This window comes from Candoia aspera, chromosome 2 (genome assembly GCF_035149785.1).
Source record: "Candoia aspera isolate rCanAsp1 chromosome 2, rCanAsp1.hap2, whole genome shotgun sequence".
In the NCBI taxonomy this organism is placed as follows: Eukaryota; Metazoa; Chordata; class Lepidosauria; order Squamata; family Boidae; genus Candoia; species Candoia aspera.
In genome coordinates this window covers 8295296-8314636 of record NC_086154.1, presented here as the reverse complement: position 1 = coordinate 8314636, position 19341 = coordinate 8295296, and the positions used below count along the sequence as shown (strand labels likewise).

At 47.9% G+C, this 19341-nt stretch overlaps 1 protein-coding gene across 1 annotated transcript; it reads right to left on the bottom strand.

The window, feature by feature from the left end:
• Window positions 1-359: 359 nt before the first annotated feature.
• LOC134489800 (zinc finger protein 850-like) lies at window positions 360-19315 on the bottom strand. Its single transcript, XM_063292666.1, has 5 exons — window positions 17356-19315; window positions 10694-10909; window positions 8906-8993; window positions 4341-4670; window positions 360-2736 (listed from the first exon to the last, which is right to left on the bottom strand). Exons 1-5 carry the CDS (start codon window positions 18833-18835, stop codon window positions 612-614), a joined length of 4239 nt encoding a protein of 1412 aa, XP_063148736.1. The 5' UTR covers window positions 18836-19315; the 3' UTR covers window positions 360-611.
• Between the last annotated feature and the right edge of the window lie 26 nt (window positions 19316-19341).

Genomic DNA, 19341 nt, shown 5'->3' with positions numbered 1-19341 from the left:
AGCCCCACGTTCACAGCAACGCTGACACTACCCAGTTTCTTTCCTTCTCAAAAGCCATGAATGGTTCTTACACAATCCATTTCTAGACATAAAACATCTTCCGCTGTGCAGTTCTTTTCTCCCACCTCCAGGGATGCAACAAAAGGCTCAGCCCCTTGGCACTGCTATCGCCCACAGCCGTCCAAGGCTAACAAGAGGCACCGCCAGGCAAACAGGATCACAGCAGGGGCTGCTCATAAACCTGGAGATCCTACACTCAAAACCACAATGCCTTTTCTCCTCAGCTCAATATTCCTGCAGCTCTTATCATTCATGTTCAACTGCAAGGCAGAAGAGCCTTTCCGTCTGAAACTTCCCTAATATATTCTCTCATAAAATCTGAGTGCTCCACTCTTTTTTTCATGTATCTTTTAGGACCTGCAGCAGCTTACTGGGGAGTTCTGATGATAGCCAGGTACATGTAGTTGGCCAAATGTTAGTACAAACTAACATTTTCCATTTTTTCCTCTCCTTCCTCATCTCTTAATACTGAGACATGTTTGACCAAAATAAATCAGCCCAGAAATTAAATAAATACTTTTCAGCTGGATGTTCAATGGGAGATCAGAAATTCAAGCCTTCTCTACACTTATCACCTTCTGCCCCTTGTGGATTTTCTTGTGTCTGCTAAGGGAGAACTTTCTTGTGAAGCACTCTCCGCAGTCTGGGCATTTGAAGGGTTTCTCTCCTATGTGTAAAGCTACATGATTTATAAGGCCAGACCTAAGACGGAAATCTTTCCCACAATCTGGACACTCATACGGTTTCTCTCCTGTGTGAGTCCTCTGGTGTATCACTAGGTTGGATATCTGACTGAAACTTTTCCCACATTCTGGACACTTATATGGTTTAACTCCTCTGTGAGTCCTCTGGTGTATCACCAGCTTGGACTTGGAACTGAAACTTTTCCCACATTCTGGACACTCATAGGGTTTCTCTCCTGTGTGTGTCCTCTGGTGTATCAACAGTTCATGATTCCGACTGAAACGTTTCCCACAATCCGGACACTCATACGGTTTCTCTCCTGTGTGAGTCCTCTGGTGCATCACAAGGTGAGAATTCCGAATGAAACTTTTCCCACAATCTGGACACTCATACGGTTTTTCTCCTGCATAAGCCTTCTGGTGTAAGACAAGGTTGGAATTCCGACTAAAACGTTTACCACAATCCGGACACTCATATGGTTTTTCTCCTGTGTGAGTCCTCTGGTGTATCAACAGTTGGGAATTCCAACGGAAACTTTTCCCACAATCCGGACACTCATAAGGTTTTTCTCCTCTGTGAGTCCTCTGGTGTATCACCAGGTGGGAATTCCAGTGGAAACTTTTCCCACAATCCGGACACTCATACGGTTTGTCTGTATGAGTCCTCTGATGTCTCACCAGGTTGGAATTCTGACTGAAACTTTTCCCACAATCCGGACACTCATACGGTTTCTCTCCTGTGTGTGTTCTCTGGTGATTCACCCGGTCAGAATTCCGAATGAAACTTTTCCCACAATCTGGACACTCATATGGTTTCTCTCCTGTGTGAGTCCTCTGATGTATCACCAGGTCGGAATTCCAACTGAAACGCTTTCCACAATCTGGACACTCATATGGTTTCTTTCCTGTGTGACTCCTCTGGTGCTTCACCAGGTTGGAATTCCAACTGAAATGCTTCCCACAATCCGAACACTCATATGGTTTCTCTCCTGTGTGAGTCCTCTGGTGTCTCACCAGGTTGGAATTCTGACTGAAACTTTTCCCACAATCCAGACACTCATACAGTTTCTCTCCTGTGTGAATGCTCCGGTGTATCACCAGGTTGGAATTCTGACGGAAAGTTTTCCCACAATCCAGACACTCATATGGTTTCTCTCCTGTGTGAGTCCTCTGGTGTATCACAAGGTTGGACTTCCAACTGAAACTTTTCCCACAATCCAGACACTCATACGGTTTTTCTCCTGTATGAGTCCTCTGGTGTATCAGCAGGTTGGAATTCCGACTGAAACTTTTCCCACAATCTGGACACTCATACGGTTTCTCTCCTGTGTGAGTGCTCTGGTGTATCACCAAGTTGGAATTCAGACTGAAACTTTTCCCACAATCCGGACACTCATACGGTTTCTCTCCTGTGTGAGCCCTCTGGTGTATCACCAGGTGGGAATTCTGACTGAAACTTTTCCCACAATCTGGACACTCATACGGTTTCTCTCCTGTGTGAGTTCTCTGGTGTTTCAGCCGGTCCGAATTCCGAATGAAACTTTTCCCACAATCTGGACACTCATACGGTTTCTCTCCTGTGTGTGTCCTCTGGTGTTTCACCCGGTCAGAACTGCAACGGAAACTTTTCCCACAATCTGGACACTTGTATGGTTTCTCTCCTGTGTGAGTCCTCTGGTGTGTCACCAGGCTGGAATTCCGACTGAAACATTTCCCACAATCTGGACAGTGATACAATTTCTCTCTGGTTTGAGTCCTCTTGTGATTCACCAGGGTCGTGTCCTTGATAAAGCATTTCCCACCTCGAGAACACTGATAGGTCTTCTTGCCAGTGTTGGTCGTCTCATGCATAATCAGCTGTGACCTGTAATCTGTGCTTTCCCCCACAAAACCTCTGTGGGGCTTTTCCACCAATGATATTCTTGGACTCTCAAGGAGATCAAAACTATTTCTGATCCTTCTTTGGTGGTTCTTTGATTCAAGCAACTGTTTCCTTCCTCACAGGGTGAGGCTTGCGTTACTGTCTGCCCTATGTGGCTAGCCAGGTGACCTCTTCCTCCCCACTGACTTCCAGATATTTCCCTCTTTTTTGGAGTTTGGAAATTATCCCCCTTGACCTTTTCATGCAATATTTGAGTTCCACATAATCAATTCTTTCCAGCTCAAAAACTCTCTTCCTGTTTTTCTCTCCCTCATCTGTCACCTGCTGGGGAAGGAGAAGAGTTTTGGGGTTCTCCGGAAAAAGTGGAAAAGATTTGATTGCTGGCTTGATTTGCTTTCCTTTTTAATGCTGCTTGTGATTCTCAGTTGTCCAGAAGGCTCTTATTGGCATCCTTTTTGTCTGTAAGATTCACATACAAGTCTTAGTTTAGCTATTGTCTATAAATTGGCTGTACAACGTGTGCAAACAAGAACAAAACAGCATACATTACAATGAAAAAGGAAAAGGGCCAAAAGGCTAGATTAACCTCTAACGTTCATGATGATTCATTTGACACATAGAAGACTAACAAGGTCCGAGGTCAAGTCCTGAAATTCACTTGCTGGCTTGGGTCAATCACAGATTCTTAGCAGTTAAAGGGTTATTGTCAAGGATATCTGGAAATGCTGGGGAGAGATTCTGCACATACACATAGATGCACACAGAGAGAAATACAGATACTTACACCTACGAATGTTTTCTATGTGGAAAATCCATCTGTGTTTCATCCTGCAAAACATCCCAGAAGTGGGTATGGTTAAATGTTTGGGGCTACTTTAAGAGGTCTGGGGGGCTTCAACAGATGAAATGGTGCCCAAAGCCTCTGCAAGATTTAAAGCACCAGTTCTGTCCATTCAACTCTTCAGCTCCAAAGTAGAAAAGGGCAGAAAGTCCTGTCCACAACCACTCTGGGCACCTTGCCATACAATACAGGTAGTCCTTTCTTACTGCAATTGTGACCAGCAACTCTGTCACTAAGCAGCTCGCTCATTAAGTTGCTCTCTGAGTGACATGGGTGGGGAATAAATTGGATATATAAATAAAAAAATAGATGACATCACATGAATGAGCTAACTTACAACACCATGGGTCATTAAGCAAATCATCATGGGTCATTAAGCACATGTCAAACAACCGTGATACTTGAATGGAAGACCAGCACCCAAATCACTTTGACGGGCACAACTCTGAGGACCAGTTGGAAGTCTCCTTTTCAGCGCCATTTGAACGGTCACTAAACAAGAGGTAAGCGAGGACTACCTCTACACCTGAACGCCCCAAATCGCCCCCAGTGGCTATTTTAAAAAAACGGCTGGGTCAAGCAGGGTCGAACCTGGTTAATACAGGGATGGGAGTGTGTTGGCTGGACTCGGAAGGAAAAAAAAACCAAAACGTCCCGGGAGGCAGCAGTGGCAGATCCGTCCCGTGCGGTTGCCAAGGAAACAGCATCTCCCCAAAATCACAGAGCGTCAACGCGGACGCGAAGGAGACCCCCTAAATCTCCCGACCGCCAGGAAACTGCCTGCCCCGGTTTCAAAGCGCGCAGCTCCCGAGGCAGGAAACGCGGGGAGGGGCGGCGCGGGGCGCAGCCGGCGTTTTCCGGCGGGGTCGCTCACCTGGCTCTCCCCGCGGAGGAAACGAGGCAGCCCCGCGCGCTCCCGCCCTCGCCTCCCTCCCGGCCTCCGCTCACCTCCCGCCGCTGCTGCTCCGACCCCGCGAAGACCACAGAGCGCTCCTCCGCGCCGCTCTCCCCCCAGGCGGGAGCCCGAACAGGAACTTCCTCTGCCCCCCTCCACTCCTCCGACATCCCCTCTAGCCATCCAATGCTCCATTGTTTCAACTCCCCCGCTCCCCCTCCCGTTGGATGTCGGTCCTCAGCAACCACAGAGGCCGCTGCTGGATTGACAGCTTTCTGGCGCGGGGTTTGCTTCTTTCTACAGCGCCATCTAGCGACACGTGGCTGAAAACCCCACCGGTCTGGTCTCTATCCTAAGACTTGGCAAGATTTCTTGATTGATTTTGAGCCATCCAGTCTTTTTCGACTCCCGGCGACCACATGGATAGATTTTCTCCATGACGATCTATCCCTAACCTGTTCTTTCGGGTCTCCCAAGGGTGCACTCATCGCCACTGCAACCGAGCAAAAAGGTCCTTTGCAAGAAGCAGCAAGTAAACGAAGGGACAGCATCCTGAGGGGAAACGGCAGCCACAAAGCGCAGCTCCCTTACATTGCGGAGCCTGAATCTCGCTAGAGGGCAGAATTACTCTGAGCAGCCTTCCCAATTCCCAGAGGAGTGAGCTTTCAGCCTGGAGAATTCCCAGGCCGCTTGGGCACAACACTTGGAGGGCACCAGCTTGCAGATCAAAAGCCGATGGAAAGATTCCTGCGCTTTCGTTCTTGCTGGAGACCAAAACCTCTCTACCTGCTAAAACTTTGTTCCTGATTTCCTGGGGTTCAAAAGGATTTAGGAGCCGGGAACCCCAGCAGGCCACAGCAGAGCCAGCTTTTCTCTCATGTGGCCAGGGCTGCTTTGAAGCATGCCCAGGGTCTTGGAGCCGGCATTCCCACGAAGCCAGCTTTGTTCCTGAAGGAGGAAATTCTAAATCTGCTAAAGGCTCAATCAATGCCATGTGTGCCTGTAAATTCGCTTGCACAGGAATCTCCCTTAGGTCAAAGCGAGAGACACCTACGCAGCAGTGCCTAGGAAAAGGGGCTTAGAAAGAGGGGGAGACTGTCTCTATATGGTAAAAGGAACTGATAAACTTTCCAGAGAAACATTTCAAAGGGTTGTCAAAAGGGTGGTACTACGCATGTGCACACAGAAGTGTATACAAAGTTGCCATACTCTTTGTCTGAGAGACATTCTTTTTTTTCATTAGAAATTTTGATTCATTAGAAATTAGAAGTTTTTCACTGTCTGCTACACAATTCCATCTGAGCGAGCCCGAATACTGGAGAGCCAAGGGGGCAAAGGGATCATTTGAATGCTCATCATTTTGTTTCACTGTATCCTATGCCAGGGAATTTTTTTCTTTGTTTTTAACTCAGTACCTTGATAATTGGGGAGCTGTGTGGGGAGAACCGTTGGCATTAAAGCATGCCATCCTGGGAGGCAAAAAGTTTGTTCATGTAGGTAGGAAGGCAGGTAGGTGGGAATAAAATGAGGGAAAGGGCCTCTTTATGTTAGTTTTATTTTAATCCAGATCCCATCATGGAAGAGAGTTTAGAGTGAAGAGCTGAAACGGCCCCGTCCAACCACCATCACCCTCCACACCATGTTAGATCTGCATCAAAAGTGGCAGGGCAGGGTGCCCCTCCAAATTCAACAATAAAATTACTCTAAAAACACACCAACGTAAAAAGAGCAGAAATTTCTTTTTCTGCTTTTCATCTTGTGTTCTACCACTGCTGCCAAAACTTTCACCAGTGTCAACGAGAAAAGTGAAAACACCTCTTTTTAATTCAGGCTAGACAAGGTGCTTAAATAACAATGAAGGTTTTAAGAAAATGAAGAAGACAGTATATAGTGGCAAAGAGGGAAAATGCATGTGTTTTCTTTTGGTATAAATTTTATTTTCAGTCTCACAAACATTTGCATATACTGGTTATCTAATGCTGCCTGACTGGAAATCTCAGCCTTCCCCATCGGTAGCCCCCAAAGAATTGTCTCATTACATGTTCAACTTCTCAAACACATCTCCCCCCTCAACAGCTTCTGCTCCCAGGTATCTCCCCCCCATCCAAGGATACCCCAGCCCATAGCCCACATCAGCAAGGTCTGGGGGCTTTGACCTGACTCTCAAGCCAAATTAAATTTATGACTTCAGATAATACATTTATGGTCTTATGGAACTCACTGCTACAAGATAGGGTGATGGTGAAACGCTTGGCTATCTTTCAGACAGGACTGAGGTTAAAAGTCTTTTATATAGACCAAAATAATTCTGCCACTGAGTATCAGCTCCTGGGGAACAAGGCTGAGAGACGGAACCACTGTCTCCTTGCCCCATTTCTTAGAAATGTTTAACCGAGTGGTATGAAACAAGAGGATGGTAGATCAGTACATTTTATCTGATGTAGCAAGACTCTTCTCAGAATCTTCTAATATAACACGTTCCAAAGAAACAGGCCCAACAAAAGAGGAGGAGGAGTTGTGTTGTATGTAAAGAATTACTACACCTGTAGAGAAATACATGGCATCAAGGACGAACACCATCTGGTTCTGGATGCGGTTGCACTGCCCCAGGCAGACCCAGTGCATAACTTGGGGGTCCTCCTGGACTCACGGCTCCTGCTCAAAGAGCAGGTGGCAGCTGTGGCCAGGAGAGCCTTTGAGCAGCTACGTGCTGTGCACCAGTTATGCCCCTTCCTGGACCGGGAGGCCCTTCGAACAGTCACTCATGCCCTTGTTATCTCAGATAGACTATTGCAATGCGCTCTACATGGGGCTACCCTTGAAAAGTATCTGGAGGCTCCAGGTTGTCCAGAATGCAGCTGCGCGAGCTGTTTTTGGTGCCCCCAGAAGGGCACATATAACACCACTGCTGCGCGAGCTGCATTGGGTACCAGTTTGCTTCCGGGTCCATTTCAAGGCGTTGGTTATCACCTTTAAAGCCCTACATGGTATGGGGCCAGGTTACCTGAGGGACCGCCTCTTCCCCATTACATCAACCTGTCCCACCCAGTCACGCAGAGAGGGCATGCTGCGGACCATGTCTGTAAAAGAATTTCATCTGGCGGGGTCCAGGAAGCGGACCTTCTCTGCAGTAGCTCCCGCCCTGTGGAACAGGCTGCCCCCAGAGGTGAGATTGGCCCCATCGCTCCTGGCCTTTCTGCGGAGTCTGAAGACCTGGTTCTGCCGCCTTGTTTGGGGTGGAGAGCGGAATAGGTCTACAGGGGGTGGTTGCTATAGACCACTCCTCCCACACTTGGACTGTTTTAGATTCTTCACCACTTGGATTCTTTATTTTTACCTCTATTTATATTATTTATTACTGTATGTTATTCTGTGTATTTATAGTTATGGTTTTTAATCGATTGTTGTAAACAGCCCAGAGTCCCCCGACGGGAGGAGATGGGCGGGGATGAATTAGATAGATAGATAGATAGATAGATAGATAGATAGATAGATAGATAGATAGATAGATAGATAGACAGACAGACAGACAGACAGACAGACAGACAGACAGATTGATTGATTTGGGTGAATATCAGGGGAAAAAGAGATGACACTGCCGTAGGGGTGCACTACAGGCCACCCAACCAAGGAGCGGAAAGAGATGAGCGCTTTGCCAGTCAGTCGGCGGAGGTGTCCAGGAAACACACCGCTGCAGTAGCTAACGGGGGACTTTAACCACCCCGACATCGCCTGGGAAACAAGCTCAGCAGCAGGAGATCGAAGAGATTACTGACGTTCCTGACACCTTTGTCATCCAAAGGGTGGAAGAGGGGACTGAAGGGTCAGTGACACTGGACTTAACACTTACTAATAGGGATGAAATGGCTGAGGGAGTGGAAATTGTAGGACCTTCAGGAGAGAGTGACCATGTCATGCTAGGACTCACCATCATGCAGGCAAGGGGAATGGAACCAGGTCACACTGGTCTTCTAGATTTTAGGAGAGCTGACTTCCACAAACAGAGAGGAAGGATAGGAAGGATTCCACGGGTGGAAATCCTAGGGGGGAAAACAGTTCAGGATGCTTGGGAAATTCTATGAATTCTATAAAGAACGGCAAAAGGAACTGGGCAAGTTCGGCTTAACGAAGAGAAGACGGGGGGAGACATGATAGCCGTCTTCCAGTACTTGAAGGGCTGTGTCATGCTCCAGCTCAAACGTTCTCAGAACACGTGATTCGACTCGCATGCATGTTTCATTCAACACGTGTCATTTTCTTGTGAGTTGAAGGAAAGGGAGGGGGGAACATCTTGGAGCGTGAAATCATTTTGTTTGGACTATCTTGAACTGCCAAGGTCATCTGCAAAGAATGTGGGAGACAGCTGCACATGCTTACGCTTACTGGCCCGAGAGGGAGGGGGCATACCTGAGAGGGGAGTGGGGGTGGAATTTGAAGTCACTGAAGATGACGGAAGATGGGGAAAAAGCACGGGCTTTCCCATTCGCAACATTTTCTTCTGTCCTGTATGCTACCTACCATTACAGAGAATTCTAAGTAATTACTTATGAGTCAGATTGAATGGGAAGTTCAGTACTCCAGTGATCGCAGGCTGCCACAGGGAAGAGGGCATCTGTGTATTCTCCATGGCACCTGCGGGTCGGACAAGAAGCCACAGGGGGAAGCTCCTCAGAGGGAGATCCAACCGGGAAATAAGGAGGAAATTCCTGACAGGGAGAACTCTTCAGCAGTGGAACAGCTTGCCTCCCGGAGTTCAGGGTGCGCCATCGCTGGAGGCTTTCACGAAAAGATCGGACAACCACTTTTCCAAGATGGTATGAGGACTCCTGCCTTCGGCAGGGGGTTGGACTAGAAGACCTCCAAGGTCCCTTCCAACCCTGTCATTCTATGATTCTAAGCGATAGCCTTCTAGATGCATTAGGATTTTTAAAAAAAATAGAGTCCACGTGCCCCATAAACAAAACTGCTCCGCATTTAGCTGGCCGAGGGAAATTAGGCAGAGCTGCACGAGTTAATGAGAGATGGAACACCGCTAGGAAATCTCCAAGCTGTACACTAAATTAAGGTGTCTAACAAACCTCAGCAGAGGACACTGGCAAGAGAGCAACCCAGATGCCATTCGGAGTGAAACCTGGCTCCAGGAATCCTTGGTTTCCAGAGCTGTCAAAAAGCCCTTGTTATTTCAGTGGGTATAAAAACGGCAGAAAGCTTCTTCTCCAGTGTAAATTGTACAGCTCATAAATGAACTAAAAATAAAAAGTTGAAAGCGTCCAAGTGCGGTCCTGTTCGGTTAGGGGGGCCAACTTGAACAAGGACGGGAGCCCACAGCAGTCAATTGGGAGGGGTAGCTGGACAGGTAAGGGAGGCAGATCCAGGCGCTGCATCTCAAAAGATGCCCCCCTGGCCAGGGCTGCCCACTGCTGCTGCCCATAATAAAATGGGACATCATAACAGGTGTGCACAAAAATACAGCACCGAAAAAGGGCAAGAGAGAGGAAGGGGGAGAGAATTAAATATAATTTGAACATTCTAAAGTTCAACAACTTTGCAGACCTTTAAATTTGAAGCCACTCTGAGCTTGAGGCTCAGGCCAAAAGAGCCTCTTGCTTCCTCCCCACCCCACCCTGGTCCTGCTTGTTGAGTGTCTGTAAGGATGGAGAACCCAGGGGCAATGGTTAATTGCACCTGGGTGCTCTAACCTTACACATCAAAGGGAAGGAAGGATAGAGGAGAGACTACAAGAAATTAAGAGGCAAGGGATAAGAAGAGAGCAGATGGCAGCAACCCCATTCACAACTGAGAGGCTGAGAAGCCACCATCACGCAAGCTGTCAATGCAGAGGAAGGGGTGGGACAATGAAAAGGCGGGAGGACAAAGGAGGGAGGCGGGAGGAAGTGGAGCCAGTTGTGGCTTTGACTGTCTGAGGTAAAGACCTAATAAAGAATTGCGCATATCCATCGTGGCTTGTGCTGTGAGTTTCTGAAATTAGGCCTTAAAATAAAAACCTCACAGAAAGCCACAACTGGCAGCACGGAGGCCTTACTGGAGAGAACGGAATGCCCCAATGCTGACCCACATGAGGCAACGACATGGGGAGACACCGCGGATACCTCGGAAGGCCAATCACCTCAAATGGGGGAGAACGGAGGAGGCCAAACTACAGAACCGCAGAGGCCTACCCAGAGCAAACCCTGAGACGATTAGAAGCTCCACACACCCCACTGAGTGAAACGTGGTTCCCAAGCAACCTGAAGAAACTCCAGAAACTCCATCGCGGGTGAGCATAGAGGAAGGAAGAGCAGAAAACCCCGGCCCCAAAATGAGAAGCTTACCAGTGGGATCGGAGAGCAGAGTGATGAGGCTGGAACAAGATATGGCAGCACTACGCGGGGCAGTAGAATGCCTGCTCCAGAGGTTTGAGGCCAGAACATGGAATCCAGTAGCAACAGGGGAGGGAGCGGTGCAAGGAACGATCGCAGGCAAGATGGGGGGGCCCATGGCTGGAGAGAGGGTGGCAACAAATTCCTGGGAGCCATGGACCTCGAGCCCTGGACAGCAGAGTGCATAAGAATTGAGGACCCCAAGCCTTGGGCGAGGGAACATGCGAGCAAAGGGAATGCAGGAGAGGGTGGAGCTAACCAAAGGCGGGATATTTGAATTAAGGAATGGAGTTGAAGCGAACGGTGTGGCAGTAATAGGGAGAGGGGTGCAACCGAGCCAGGCATCTAGAGGAGAAAACGGAATAAGCCCAGACACAGCAAGGAGGCCCACAGACTGGGGAGGAGTCACCCCAGGCACTTGGCAATTAGAACCACCAATCATGGGGGTGCTGAGCAGCCCAAGAATGAGGGAGGAGTTTTTTGGGGACAGAGGCCTCAATATCAAATTCACTGGAGACCCCAAGCAACTTGCATGTTTTCTAACACATGTCAGAGCATTTATGAGTAAATTTGAAGGAACATTTCGCTCAGAAGATGCGAAAGTGCGCTATGTATTGGGCGCCTCAGGGCAGAGGCAGCTGAATGGCTGGAGGGACTACATGAGGCAGCAGCTCCTGAACTCCAAAACCTTCAGAATTTCATGAAGGCGAACGTTTTGAGGACCCACTGGCTACAATGAGAGCCAGAGCCAGCATGCAAACCATAAGACAAGGGAACAAATCAGTTTCTGACTATGCTATAGAATTTAAAACTCTAGCAGGAAGGCTAACTGACTGGCCAGAGTCCCTAAAGATTGAGTATTTCAAGAGAGGCTTATGCCCCAAGATCCTAGAGTGGTCCCTAGCACAAGGAAACCCCAAATCGCTGAGACTGGATATGCCTAGCAGGAGAGGTAGAGGAAGTGCGAGCCCAAGCGCGATGCCAACAACGATCATACGTCACAGGACGGCGCTACACTACAAAAGACCCCAGCGGACGATGGATGGCGGACCAGCCATGGGCTGAAGAAAAAGAACAAAGAGCACGTAGAGGCTTGAGCTTTCAACGTGGGAAGGAGGGACACTGAGCAGCCAACTGCCCAGGCCCCATGAAGCAGGGGCAGCCCAAGACCAACACAAGCAACTCGAAGGCCCCAGCTAAAAAACTCAAGACACTGGCGGCGGCAGCACCTGAGAAGGGATGGCCGGAGTCATATGAGGACTCCGAAGCCTCTACCGAAGATGAGCCCCCCTGTCAGGAAATGATGTGAGCCTGTTTTAAGCAGAGCCAAAGGGCAGGCATGGAAAGATGGGTGCAAAGACCCCATGATAAGTGAGAAGTACCCAGTAGTGCTGGTGCGTGCGCGATTGAAGAGGTGGGGACCGCATCCCAATAGCCAGACTACTAGACTCGGGGTGCACATGCAACTTACTACACCCTGCAATGGTGGCCAGACTAAAGCTAAGGGTGGATAAGTTAGACAACCCCGTCACCTTCACCCAGCTGGATGGGGAGGGATATGAAAGGGGGCCCTGTCAAATATTGTACCGAGCCAATACTTATGCGGGTGGGGAAGCATAAAGAAGTCCTGAGATTCCTTATAACCCCAATTGCCCACCACCCCATGATCCTAGGACTCGCCTGGCTCTGAGAATGCAATCCAAGAAAGATTGGAGGTCAGGCCAAATCTATTTTGCCAATGGGGGCCACAACCAATTATCCGTAGGGCTACTGAACACACAATCTGAGCTCACAGGAGCACTTGAGGAATCAGCTAAGAAGGAAACTGCAAATGAGGGACCCCGCATTCCCAGACAATACAGACGCTTGAAGGAGGTCCTTGGAGAAACTGAGTTAGACCAGCTACCACCCCACCAAAAATAAGATTGCACCATAGAACTTATCCCAGGGCGGAGCTCCCCAAGGCAAAACTATACCCCATGACTACCAAAGAGCTTGAAGTCCTTCGCATGTTCATTGATAAAAACTTATGACGGGGCTTCATCTGCCTTGCTACTTCATCTATGGCTGCACCCATACTATTCAGGACTAAAAAGGACAGGTCCTTACGGCTCTGCCCAGACTATCAAGGCTTAAACGCGGTCTGCACTTCAAACAAATACCCTCTTCCCCTTGAGGGATAAGTTGACCCACCTTTCAAAGGGCAAGATTTTCACCAAACCTAACCTACGGGAGGCATATTACTGGGCACGTATAAGAGAGGGTGATGAGTGAAAGACTCCCTTCAACTGCCAGCGAGGATCATTTGAATATCTCATAATGCTGTTTGGACTACAGGGGGCGCCAGGTGTCTTCATGCATCTCATAAATGAGATTCTACATGACTTTTTATACCGGGGCATCCTCGTTTATTTGGACGACATCCTCATCTATTCTGAAACAATGGAGGACCATGTGGCACTTGTCAACAAAGTCTTAACGCAACTGCTAAATAACCACTTATATGTCAAGTTATCAAAGTGCGAATTTCATAAGAAGCAGTTGAATTACTTGGGACACAGAATCTCCAGTGATGGAGTTGGGATGGACCTGGCTAAAGTCAGAGACGTTATCGCTTGAGAACCTCCTCGAACCAGGAGACAACTACAGAGCTCCTTGGGATTCGCAAACTTTTACCGACAATTCATCCCACAGTTTGCACAGGTGGTTTTACCACTGACCAACCTCCTGAAAACAAAGGAGCGAGGGAACTCAAAGGCAGCAAAGAGGCCTGGAGCTCCAATCCAATGGACTTCTGACTGTCAGAACGCATTTGACCAACTGAAAGTATTGTTCACATCAGAACCGATTCTACACCATCCTGACCCCACACGACCCCTAGTAGTCCAGGCGTATGCTTCGGATGTGGCAATTGGGGCCATTCTGCTACAGAAGGACGATGCTGGTGAATTGAGGCCGTGCTCTTACCTCTCACGAAAATTCTCAGACACCAAACGACACTGGCACGTGTGGGAGAAGGAAGCATTCAGAGTCCGGTGGGCACTGGTGACATGGTGGCACCTACTAGAAGGGGCTTCTCACCTGTTCGAGGTTTGGATGGACCACAAGAACCTAAAAGCTCTAAAATCTCCACAGAAATTGAACCCCAAGCAGATACAATAGGCACAATTTTTCCAATGGTTTAACTCCACAATAAAATACTTACCAGGAGGCAGAAACTTCTTGGCGGACGCCCTCTCTCACTTACCCCAACACAACAGCTTACGGAAGGAGGTAGTAGACTCCATCATCCCAACTACCCAATTTGGGCTGGCAGCTACTACACGGAGTCAAGAAGCAGCAGCGAAGGTGGACAAAGACTTGAGAGCCAAGATCCAACTCAACTCTCAACAAGATATCTGGCTAACTTCCAATAAAACTTTCCTCATGGAAAAAATGGGACTGTGGTGGAAGGGTGAGAAATTGTACATCCCAGAGACCCTACGAAGAAACATCCTGGAGTGTTGCCATGATGCCAAAATGATGGGACATTTCAGATTTGTGAAAACCCTTCATTTAGTTCGATGACAAGTTTGGTGGCCGACCTTGAGGAAAGATGTGGAAGAATACACAGCGGCTTGCCCCACCCGTGCCATAGCTAAATGTATCAGAGGCAAGCCTAGAGGCCTTTTACAAAACATGGCAAGTCCAAGGCACCCTTGGAAACAAATCGCCATGGATTTCACGGTTGAACTCCCTGAGAGCAAATGGAAGATGGTCATATGGGTGGTCACGGACCTTTTTTTCAAAACAGTCTCACTTTGTCCCATGTGCCAAACTTCCCACAGCCAGTCAACTGGTCAGGATGTTCATTCACCACATCTATTGCCTTCACAGTACTCCCGAACGTTATCATAAGTGACAACGGACCTCAATTTACTTCCAGATTCTGGAAGCAATTTCTCAAGTTAATTGGTGTTGACCAAGGCCTAAGCTCTGCCCACCACGCGGAAACTGACGGGGTGAGTGAACCAAGGAATCAAATCCTTGAACAATACTTGCGCTGCTATGTCAGCCACCAGCAAGACAATTGGGTTGATTTACTCCCATTCGCCGAGGTAGCATATAATAATGCAGTACACGCAAGCAAGGATTTACGCCATTTCAGGTCACCACCAGCCAAGACTTCGTGCCCATCCCAGAACTCCAACTCCGCACCGAAATACTCTCCTTGGATGATTGGATTGCACAACTCAGGGACAGCTGGCCTACAATTTTCAAGGCGCTTGACGACGCCAAGGCCAATTACAAAAAATATGCTGATAGAAAGAGGTCCACCGAGTGGCCCCTAAAAGTGGGAGACATGGTTTATCTTTCTACTAAATACTTGAAATCGAATCAGCCATCAAAGAAACTCAGCCCAAAGTATGTCAGCCTGTTTCCAATCATGCGACTTATCAACAATGTCACAGTGCAACTCCAACTTCCAAAAACGTTGCACAATATTCACCCAGTCTTCCATTGCTGTCTTCTTAAACCAGTACGAACGTCGACGCGATGGCATCCTAAACCAACCCCACCCACCCCCACACTGATGGTGAAGAGCATTTCGAGATACAAGAAATTCTAGAGTCCAGACTACATCGGGGGGGGGGGGCTTACAATACTTAGTACGCTGGAAACACCTACCAGACACAGAAAATGGCTGGGTGGCGAGCCACCATGTCCGAGCGCCCTGCCTAGTCAGGGCGTTCCATAAGCAATATCCCACTAAACATACATAACTGAAACAGAATGCTTTGTCATATGTACCTCCTAATTAGCTCTTTTTTTTGCCAGGTGCCTTTGTATCCAGGGGACGAAACGGGGAGGCCATCTTTCCGCAGGGAGGTGGCATGTAAGGATGGAGAACCCAGGGGCAATGGTTAATTGCACCTGGGTGCTCTAAGCTTGCACATCAATGGGAAGGAAGGAGAGAGGAGAGACTACAGGAAATTAAGAGGCAAGGGATAAGAAGAGAGCAGATGGCAGCAATCCCATTCACAACTGAGAGGCTGAGAGGCCAGCATCACACAAGCTGTCAATGCAGAGGAAGGGGTGAGACAAAGAAAAGGTGGGAAGATAAAGGAGGGAGGTGGGAGGAAGTGGAGCCAGTTGTGGCTTTGACAGTCTGAGGTAAAGATCTAATAAAGAACTTTGCATATCCATCGTGGCTTGTGCTATGAGTTTCTGAAATTAGGCCTTAAAATAAAAACCTCACAGTGTCCTTCTGCAAAGGGATCGAATGCAGAGTGACCTACTAGGAAAAAAAAGTACTATAATCTGATGTCAGGATGCCGTCCTGCCATCCTGCCTCGGATAGATGGGTTTTGTAGTAACTAGACTGAGTTAGCATGAGGCTTGTGGTGATTAGCTAGAGTGCTTACCAGACAGTAGAAGAGCTACTAGAGAGAGGAATGGCAGGCCGGTGGTTGAAGGTGGGAAAGAGGAACCAGACACCAAGGTCGTCCAGCTGGGAACATCAAAGACTGACAGGTTAGAGTTACGGGAAGCAAGTCGGTGGGAGAGGGGTGGTTGGGGAGTGCCTGAGAATCTGGCATGTTTAAATTTGTGTTTGCGCCTGCATCTGCTTAATCTGCTCTTTCCGTTGGTCCTATCCACTTCTATTGACTAAAGAACTTTTCCATATCCTTCCATGGCTGGTAGTGAGAGTTCCTATCATTAATATCAAAGGGGTGGATTGTCACACCTGATCTCTGAACTGGGTTCCTAAAATGAACAAGCATTGAATTCTTTGGGGTCTTCTGAACTCAGCAAAATCAGGATCACTCATCTGCACGGCTAAAATACCACTTAGCAGCTACAAGTAATTTTCCTCTCTCTTCTTGTAGGGATTCAGTGGAAAAACTTCAAAAGAAGCCCTGAGAAAGGAGGGAAAGAAATGAAAACATCTATCATGTCTTGGGAAGGGAGCTTTGCCTTTCCACGTTCACAGCAACGTTGAGACTACCCAGTTTCTTTCCTTCTCAAAAGCCATGAATGGTTCTTACACAATCCATTTTTAGACATGAAACATCTTCCGCTGTGCATTTCTTTTCTCCCACCTCCACCACCTCCAGGGATGCAACAAAAGGCTCAGCCCCTTGGCACTGCTATCGCCCACAGCTGTCCAAGGCTAACAAGAGGCACCTCCAGGCAAACAGGATCACAGCAGGGGCTGCTCATAAACCTGGAGATCCTACATTCAAAACCACAATGCCTTTTCTCCTCAGCTCAATATCCTTGCAGCTCTTATCCCTCATGTTCCACTGCAACCCAGAACAGCCTTTCTGTCTGAAACTTTACAGTCCTTTTGTCACTGCCACAAACTTCCCTAATATATTCTCTCATAAAATCTGAGTGCTCCTCTCTTTTTTTCATGTATCTTTTAGGACCTGCAGCAGCTTACTGGGGAGTTCTGATGATAGCCAGGTACATGTAGTTGGCCAAATGTTAGTACAAACTAACATTTTCCATTTTTTCCTCTCCTCCCTCATTTCTCATACTGCGACATGTTTGACCAAAAAGTATCAGCCCAGAAATTAAATACTTACCTTTTCAGCAGGATGTCCAATGGGAGATGAGAAGAGAAATTCAATCCTTCTCTACACTCATCACCTTCTGCCCCTTGTGGATTTTCTTGTGTCTGCAAAGGGAGAACTTTCTTGTGAAGCACTCTCCACAGTCTGGGCATTTGAATGGTTTCTCTCCTATGTGTAAAACTACATGATTCATAAGGCTAGACCTGAGACGGAAATCTTTCCCACAATCCGGACACTCATGTGGCTTCTCTCCTGTGTGAGTCCTCTGGTGCGACAACAGGCTGGAATTCTGACTGAAACACTTCCCACAATCTGGACACTCATAAGGATTGTACCCTATGTGAGTGCTCTGGTGTATCACCAGCTGGGACTTCCAACGGAAACTTTTCCCACAATACAGACACTCATACGGTTTCTCTCCTGTGTGAGTCCTCTGGTGTGACACCAGCTGGCAATTCCGACTGAAACTGTTCCCACAATCCGGACACTCATACGGTTTCTTTCCTGTGTGAGTCCTCTGGTGTATCACCAGGCTGGACTTCCAACGGAAACTTTTCCCACAATCCAGACACTCATACGGTTTCTCTCCTGTGTAAGTCCTCTGGTGTGACACCAGCTGGCAATTCCGACTGAAACTGTTCCCACAATCTGGACACTCATACGGTTTCTTTCCTGTGTGAGTCCTCTGGTGTATCACCAGGTAGGAATTCCGAATGAAACTTTTCCCACAATCCAGACACTCATACGGTCTCTCTCCTGTGTGAGTCCTCTGATGTATCACCAGTTGGGAATTCAAATTGAAACTTTTCCCACAATCCAGACACTCATAGGGTTTCTCTCCTGTGTGAGTCCTCTGGTGTATCACCAGTTGGGAATTCGAATTGAAACTTTTCCCACAATCCGGACACTCATATGGTTTCTCTCCTGTGTGAGTCCTCCGGTGTGCCAGAAGGTTGGAATTCTGACTGAAACATTTCCCACAATCCGGACACTCATAAGGTTTCTCTCCTGTGTGAGTGCTCTGGTGTCTCACCAGGTGGGAATTCGAAGTGAAACTTTTCCCACAATCCGGACACTCATATGGTTTCTCTCCTGTGTGAGTCCTCCGGTGTGCCAGAAGGTTGGAATTCCAACTGAAACTTTTCCCACATTCGGGACACTCATACGGTTTCTCTCCGGTGTGAGTCCTCTGGTGTATCACCAAGTTGGAATTCCAACTGAAACTTTTCCCACAATCTGGACATTCATATGGTTTCTCTCCGGTGTGAGTCCTCTGGTGTTTCACCAGTTTGTAATTCCAACTGAAACATTTCCCGCAATCGGGACACTCATACGGTTTCTCTCCGGTGTGAGTCCTCTTGTGTATCACCAAGTCGGAATTCCAACTGAAACGCTTCCCACAATCTGGACACTCATACGGTTTCTCCCCAGTGTGAGTCCTCTTGTGATTCTCCAGGGTCGCTTCCTTGCTAAAGCTTTTGCCACATTGAGAACACGGGTACGGCTTCTCTCCAGTGTCGGTCCCCTCGTGCATAATCACCTGTGACTTGAAATCTGTGCTTTTCCCACTATATACACCTCTGTGGGGCTTTTCCACCAATGATATTCTTCGATTTTCGAGGAGATCAAAACGATTTCTTTGGTGGTGCTTTGATTCAAGCGACTGCTTCCTTCCTCACAGGGTGAGGCTTGCGTTACTGTCTGCCCTCTGTAGCTATCCAGGTGACCTCTTTCTCCCCACTGACTTCCAGATATTTCCCTCTTTCTCAGAATTTGGAAATTATCCCCCTTGACCTTTTCATGGAATATCTGAGTTCCACATAATCAATTTTTTCCAGCTCAAAAACTCTCTTCCGGTTCTTTTCTCTCTCGTCTGTCACCTGCTGAGGAAGGAGAAGAGTTTTGGGGTTCTGTGGAGAAAGTGGAAAAGATTTGATTGCTGGCTTGACTTGCTTTCCTTTTTAATGCTGCTTGTGATTCTCAGTTGTCCAGAAGGCTGTTATTGGCATCTTTTTTCCCTGTAAGATTCACAGAGAAGTG

What these genes read in the sequence shown, in the direction of transcription:
- LOC134489800 (XM_063292666.1), bottom strand. Translation starts at nt 18,835, where the DNA reads ATGCACGAGGGGACCGACACTGGAGAGAAGCCGTACCCGTGTTCTCAA. An exon ending in GATGAGTGTAGAGAAGGATT is followed by an intron (nt 10,910 to 17,355) that starts GAATTTCTCTTC and finishes TCTGCTGTCCAG; the next exon opens with GGCTCGAGGTCCATGGCTCC. An exon ending in TCTGCTCTCCGATCCCACTG is followed by an intron (nt 8,994 to 10,693) that starts GTAAGCTTCTCA and finishes TCCGACCCGCAG; the next exon opens with GTGCCATGGAGAATACACAG.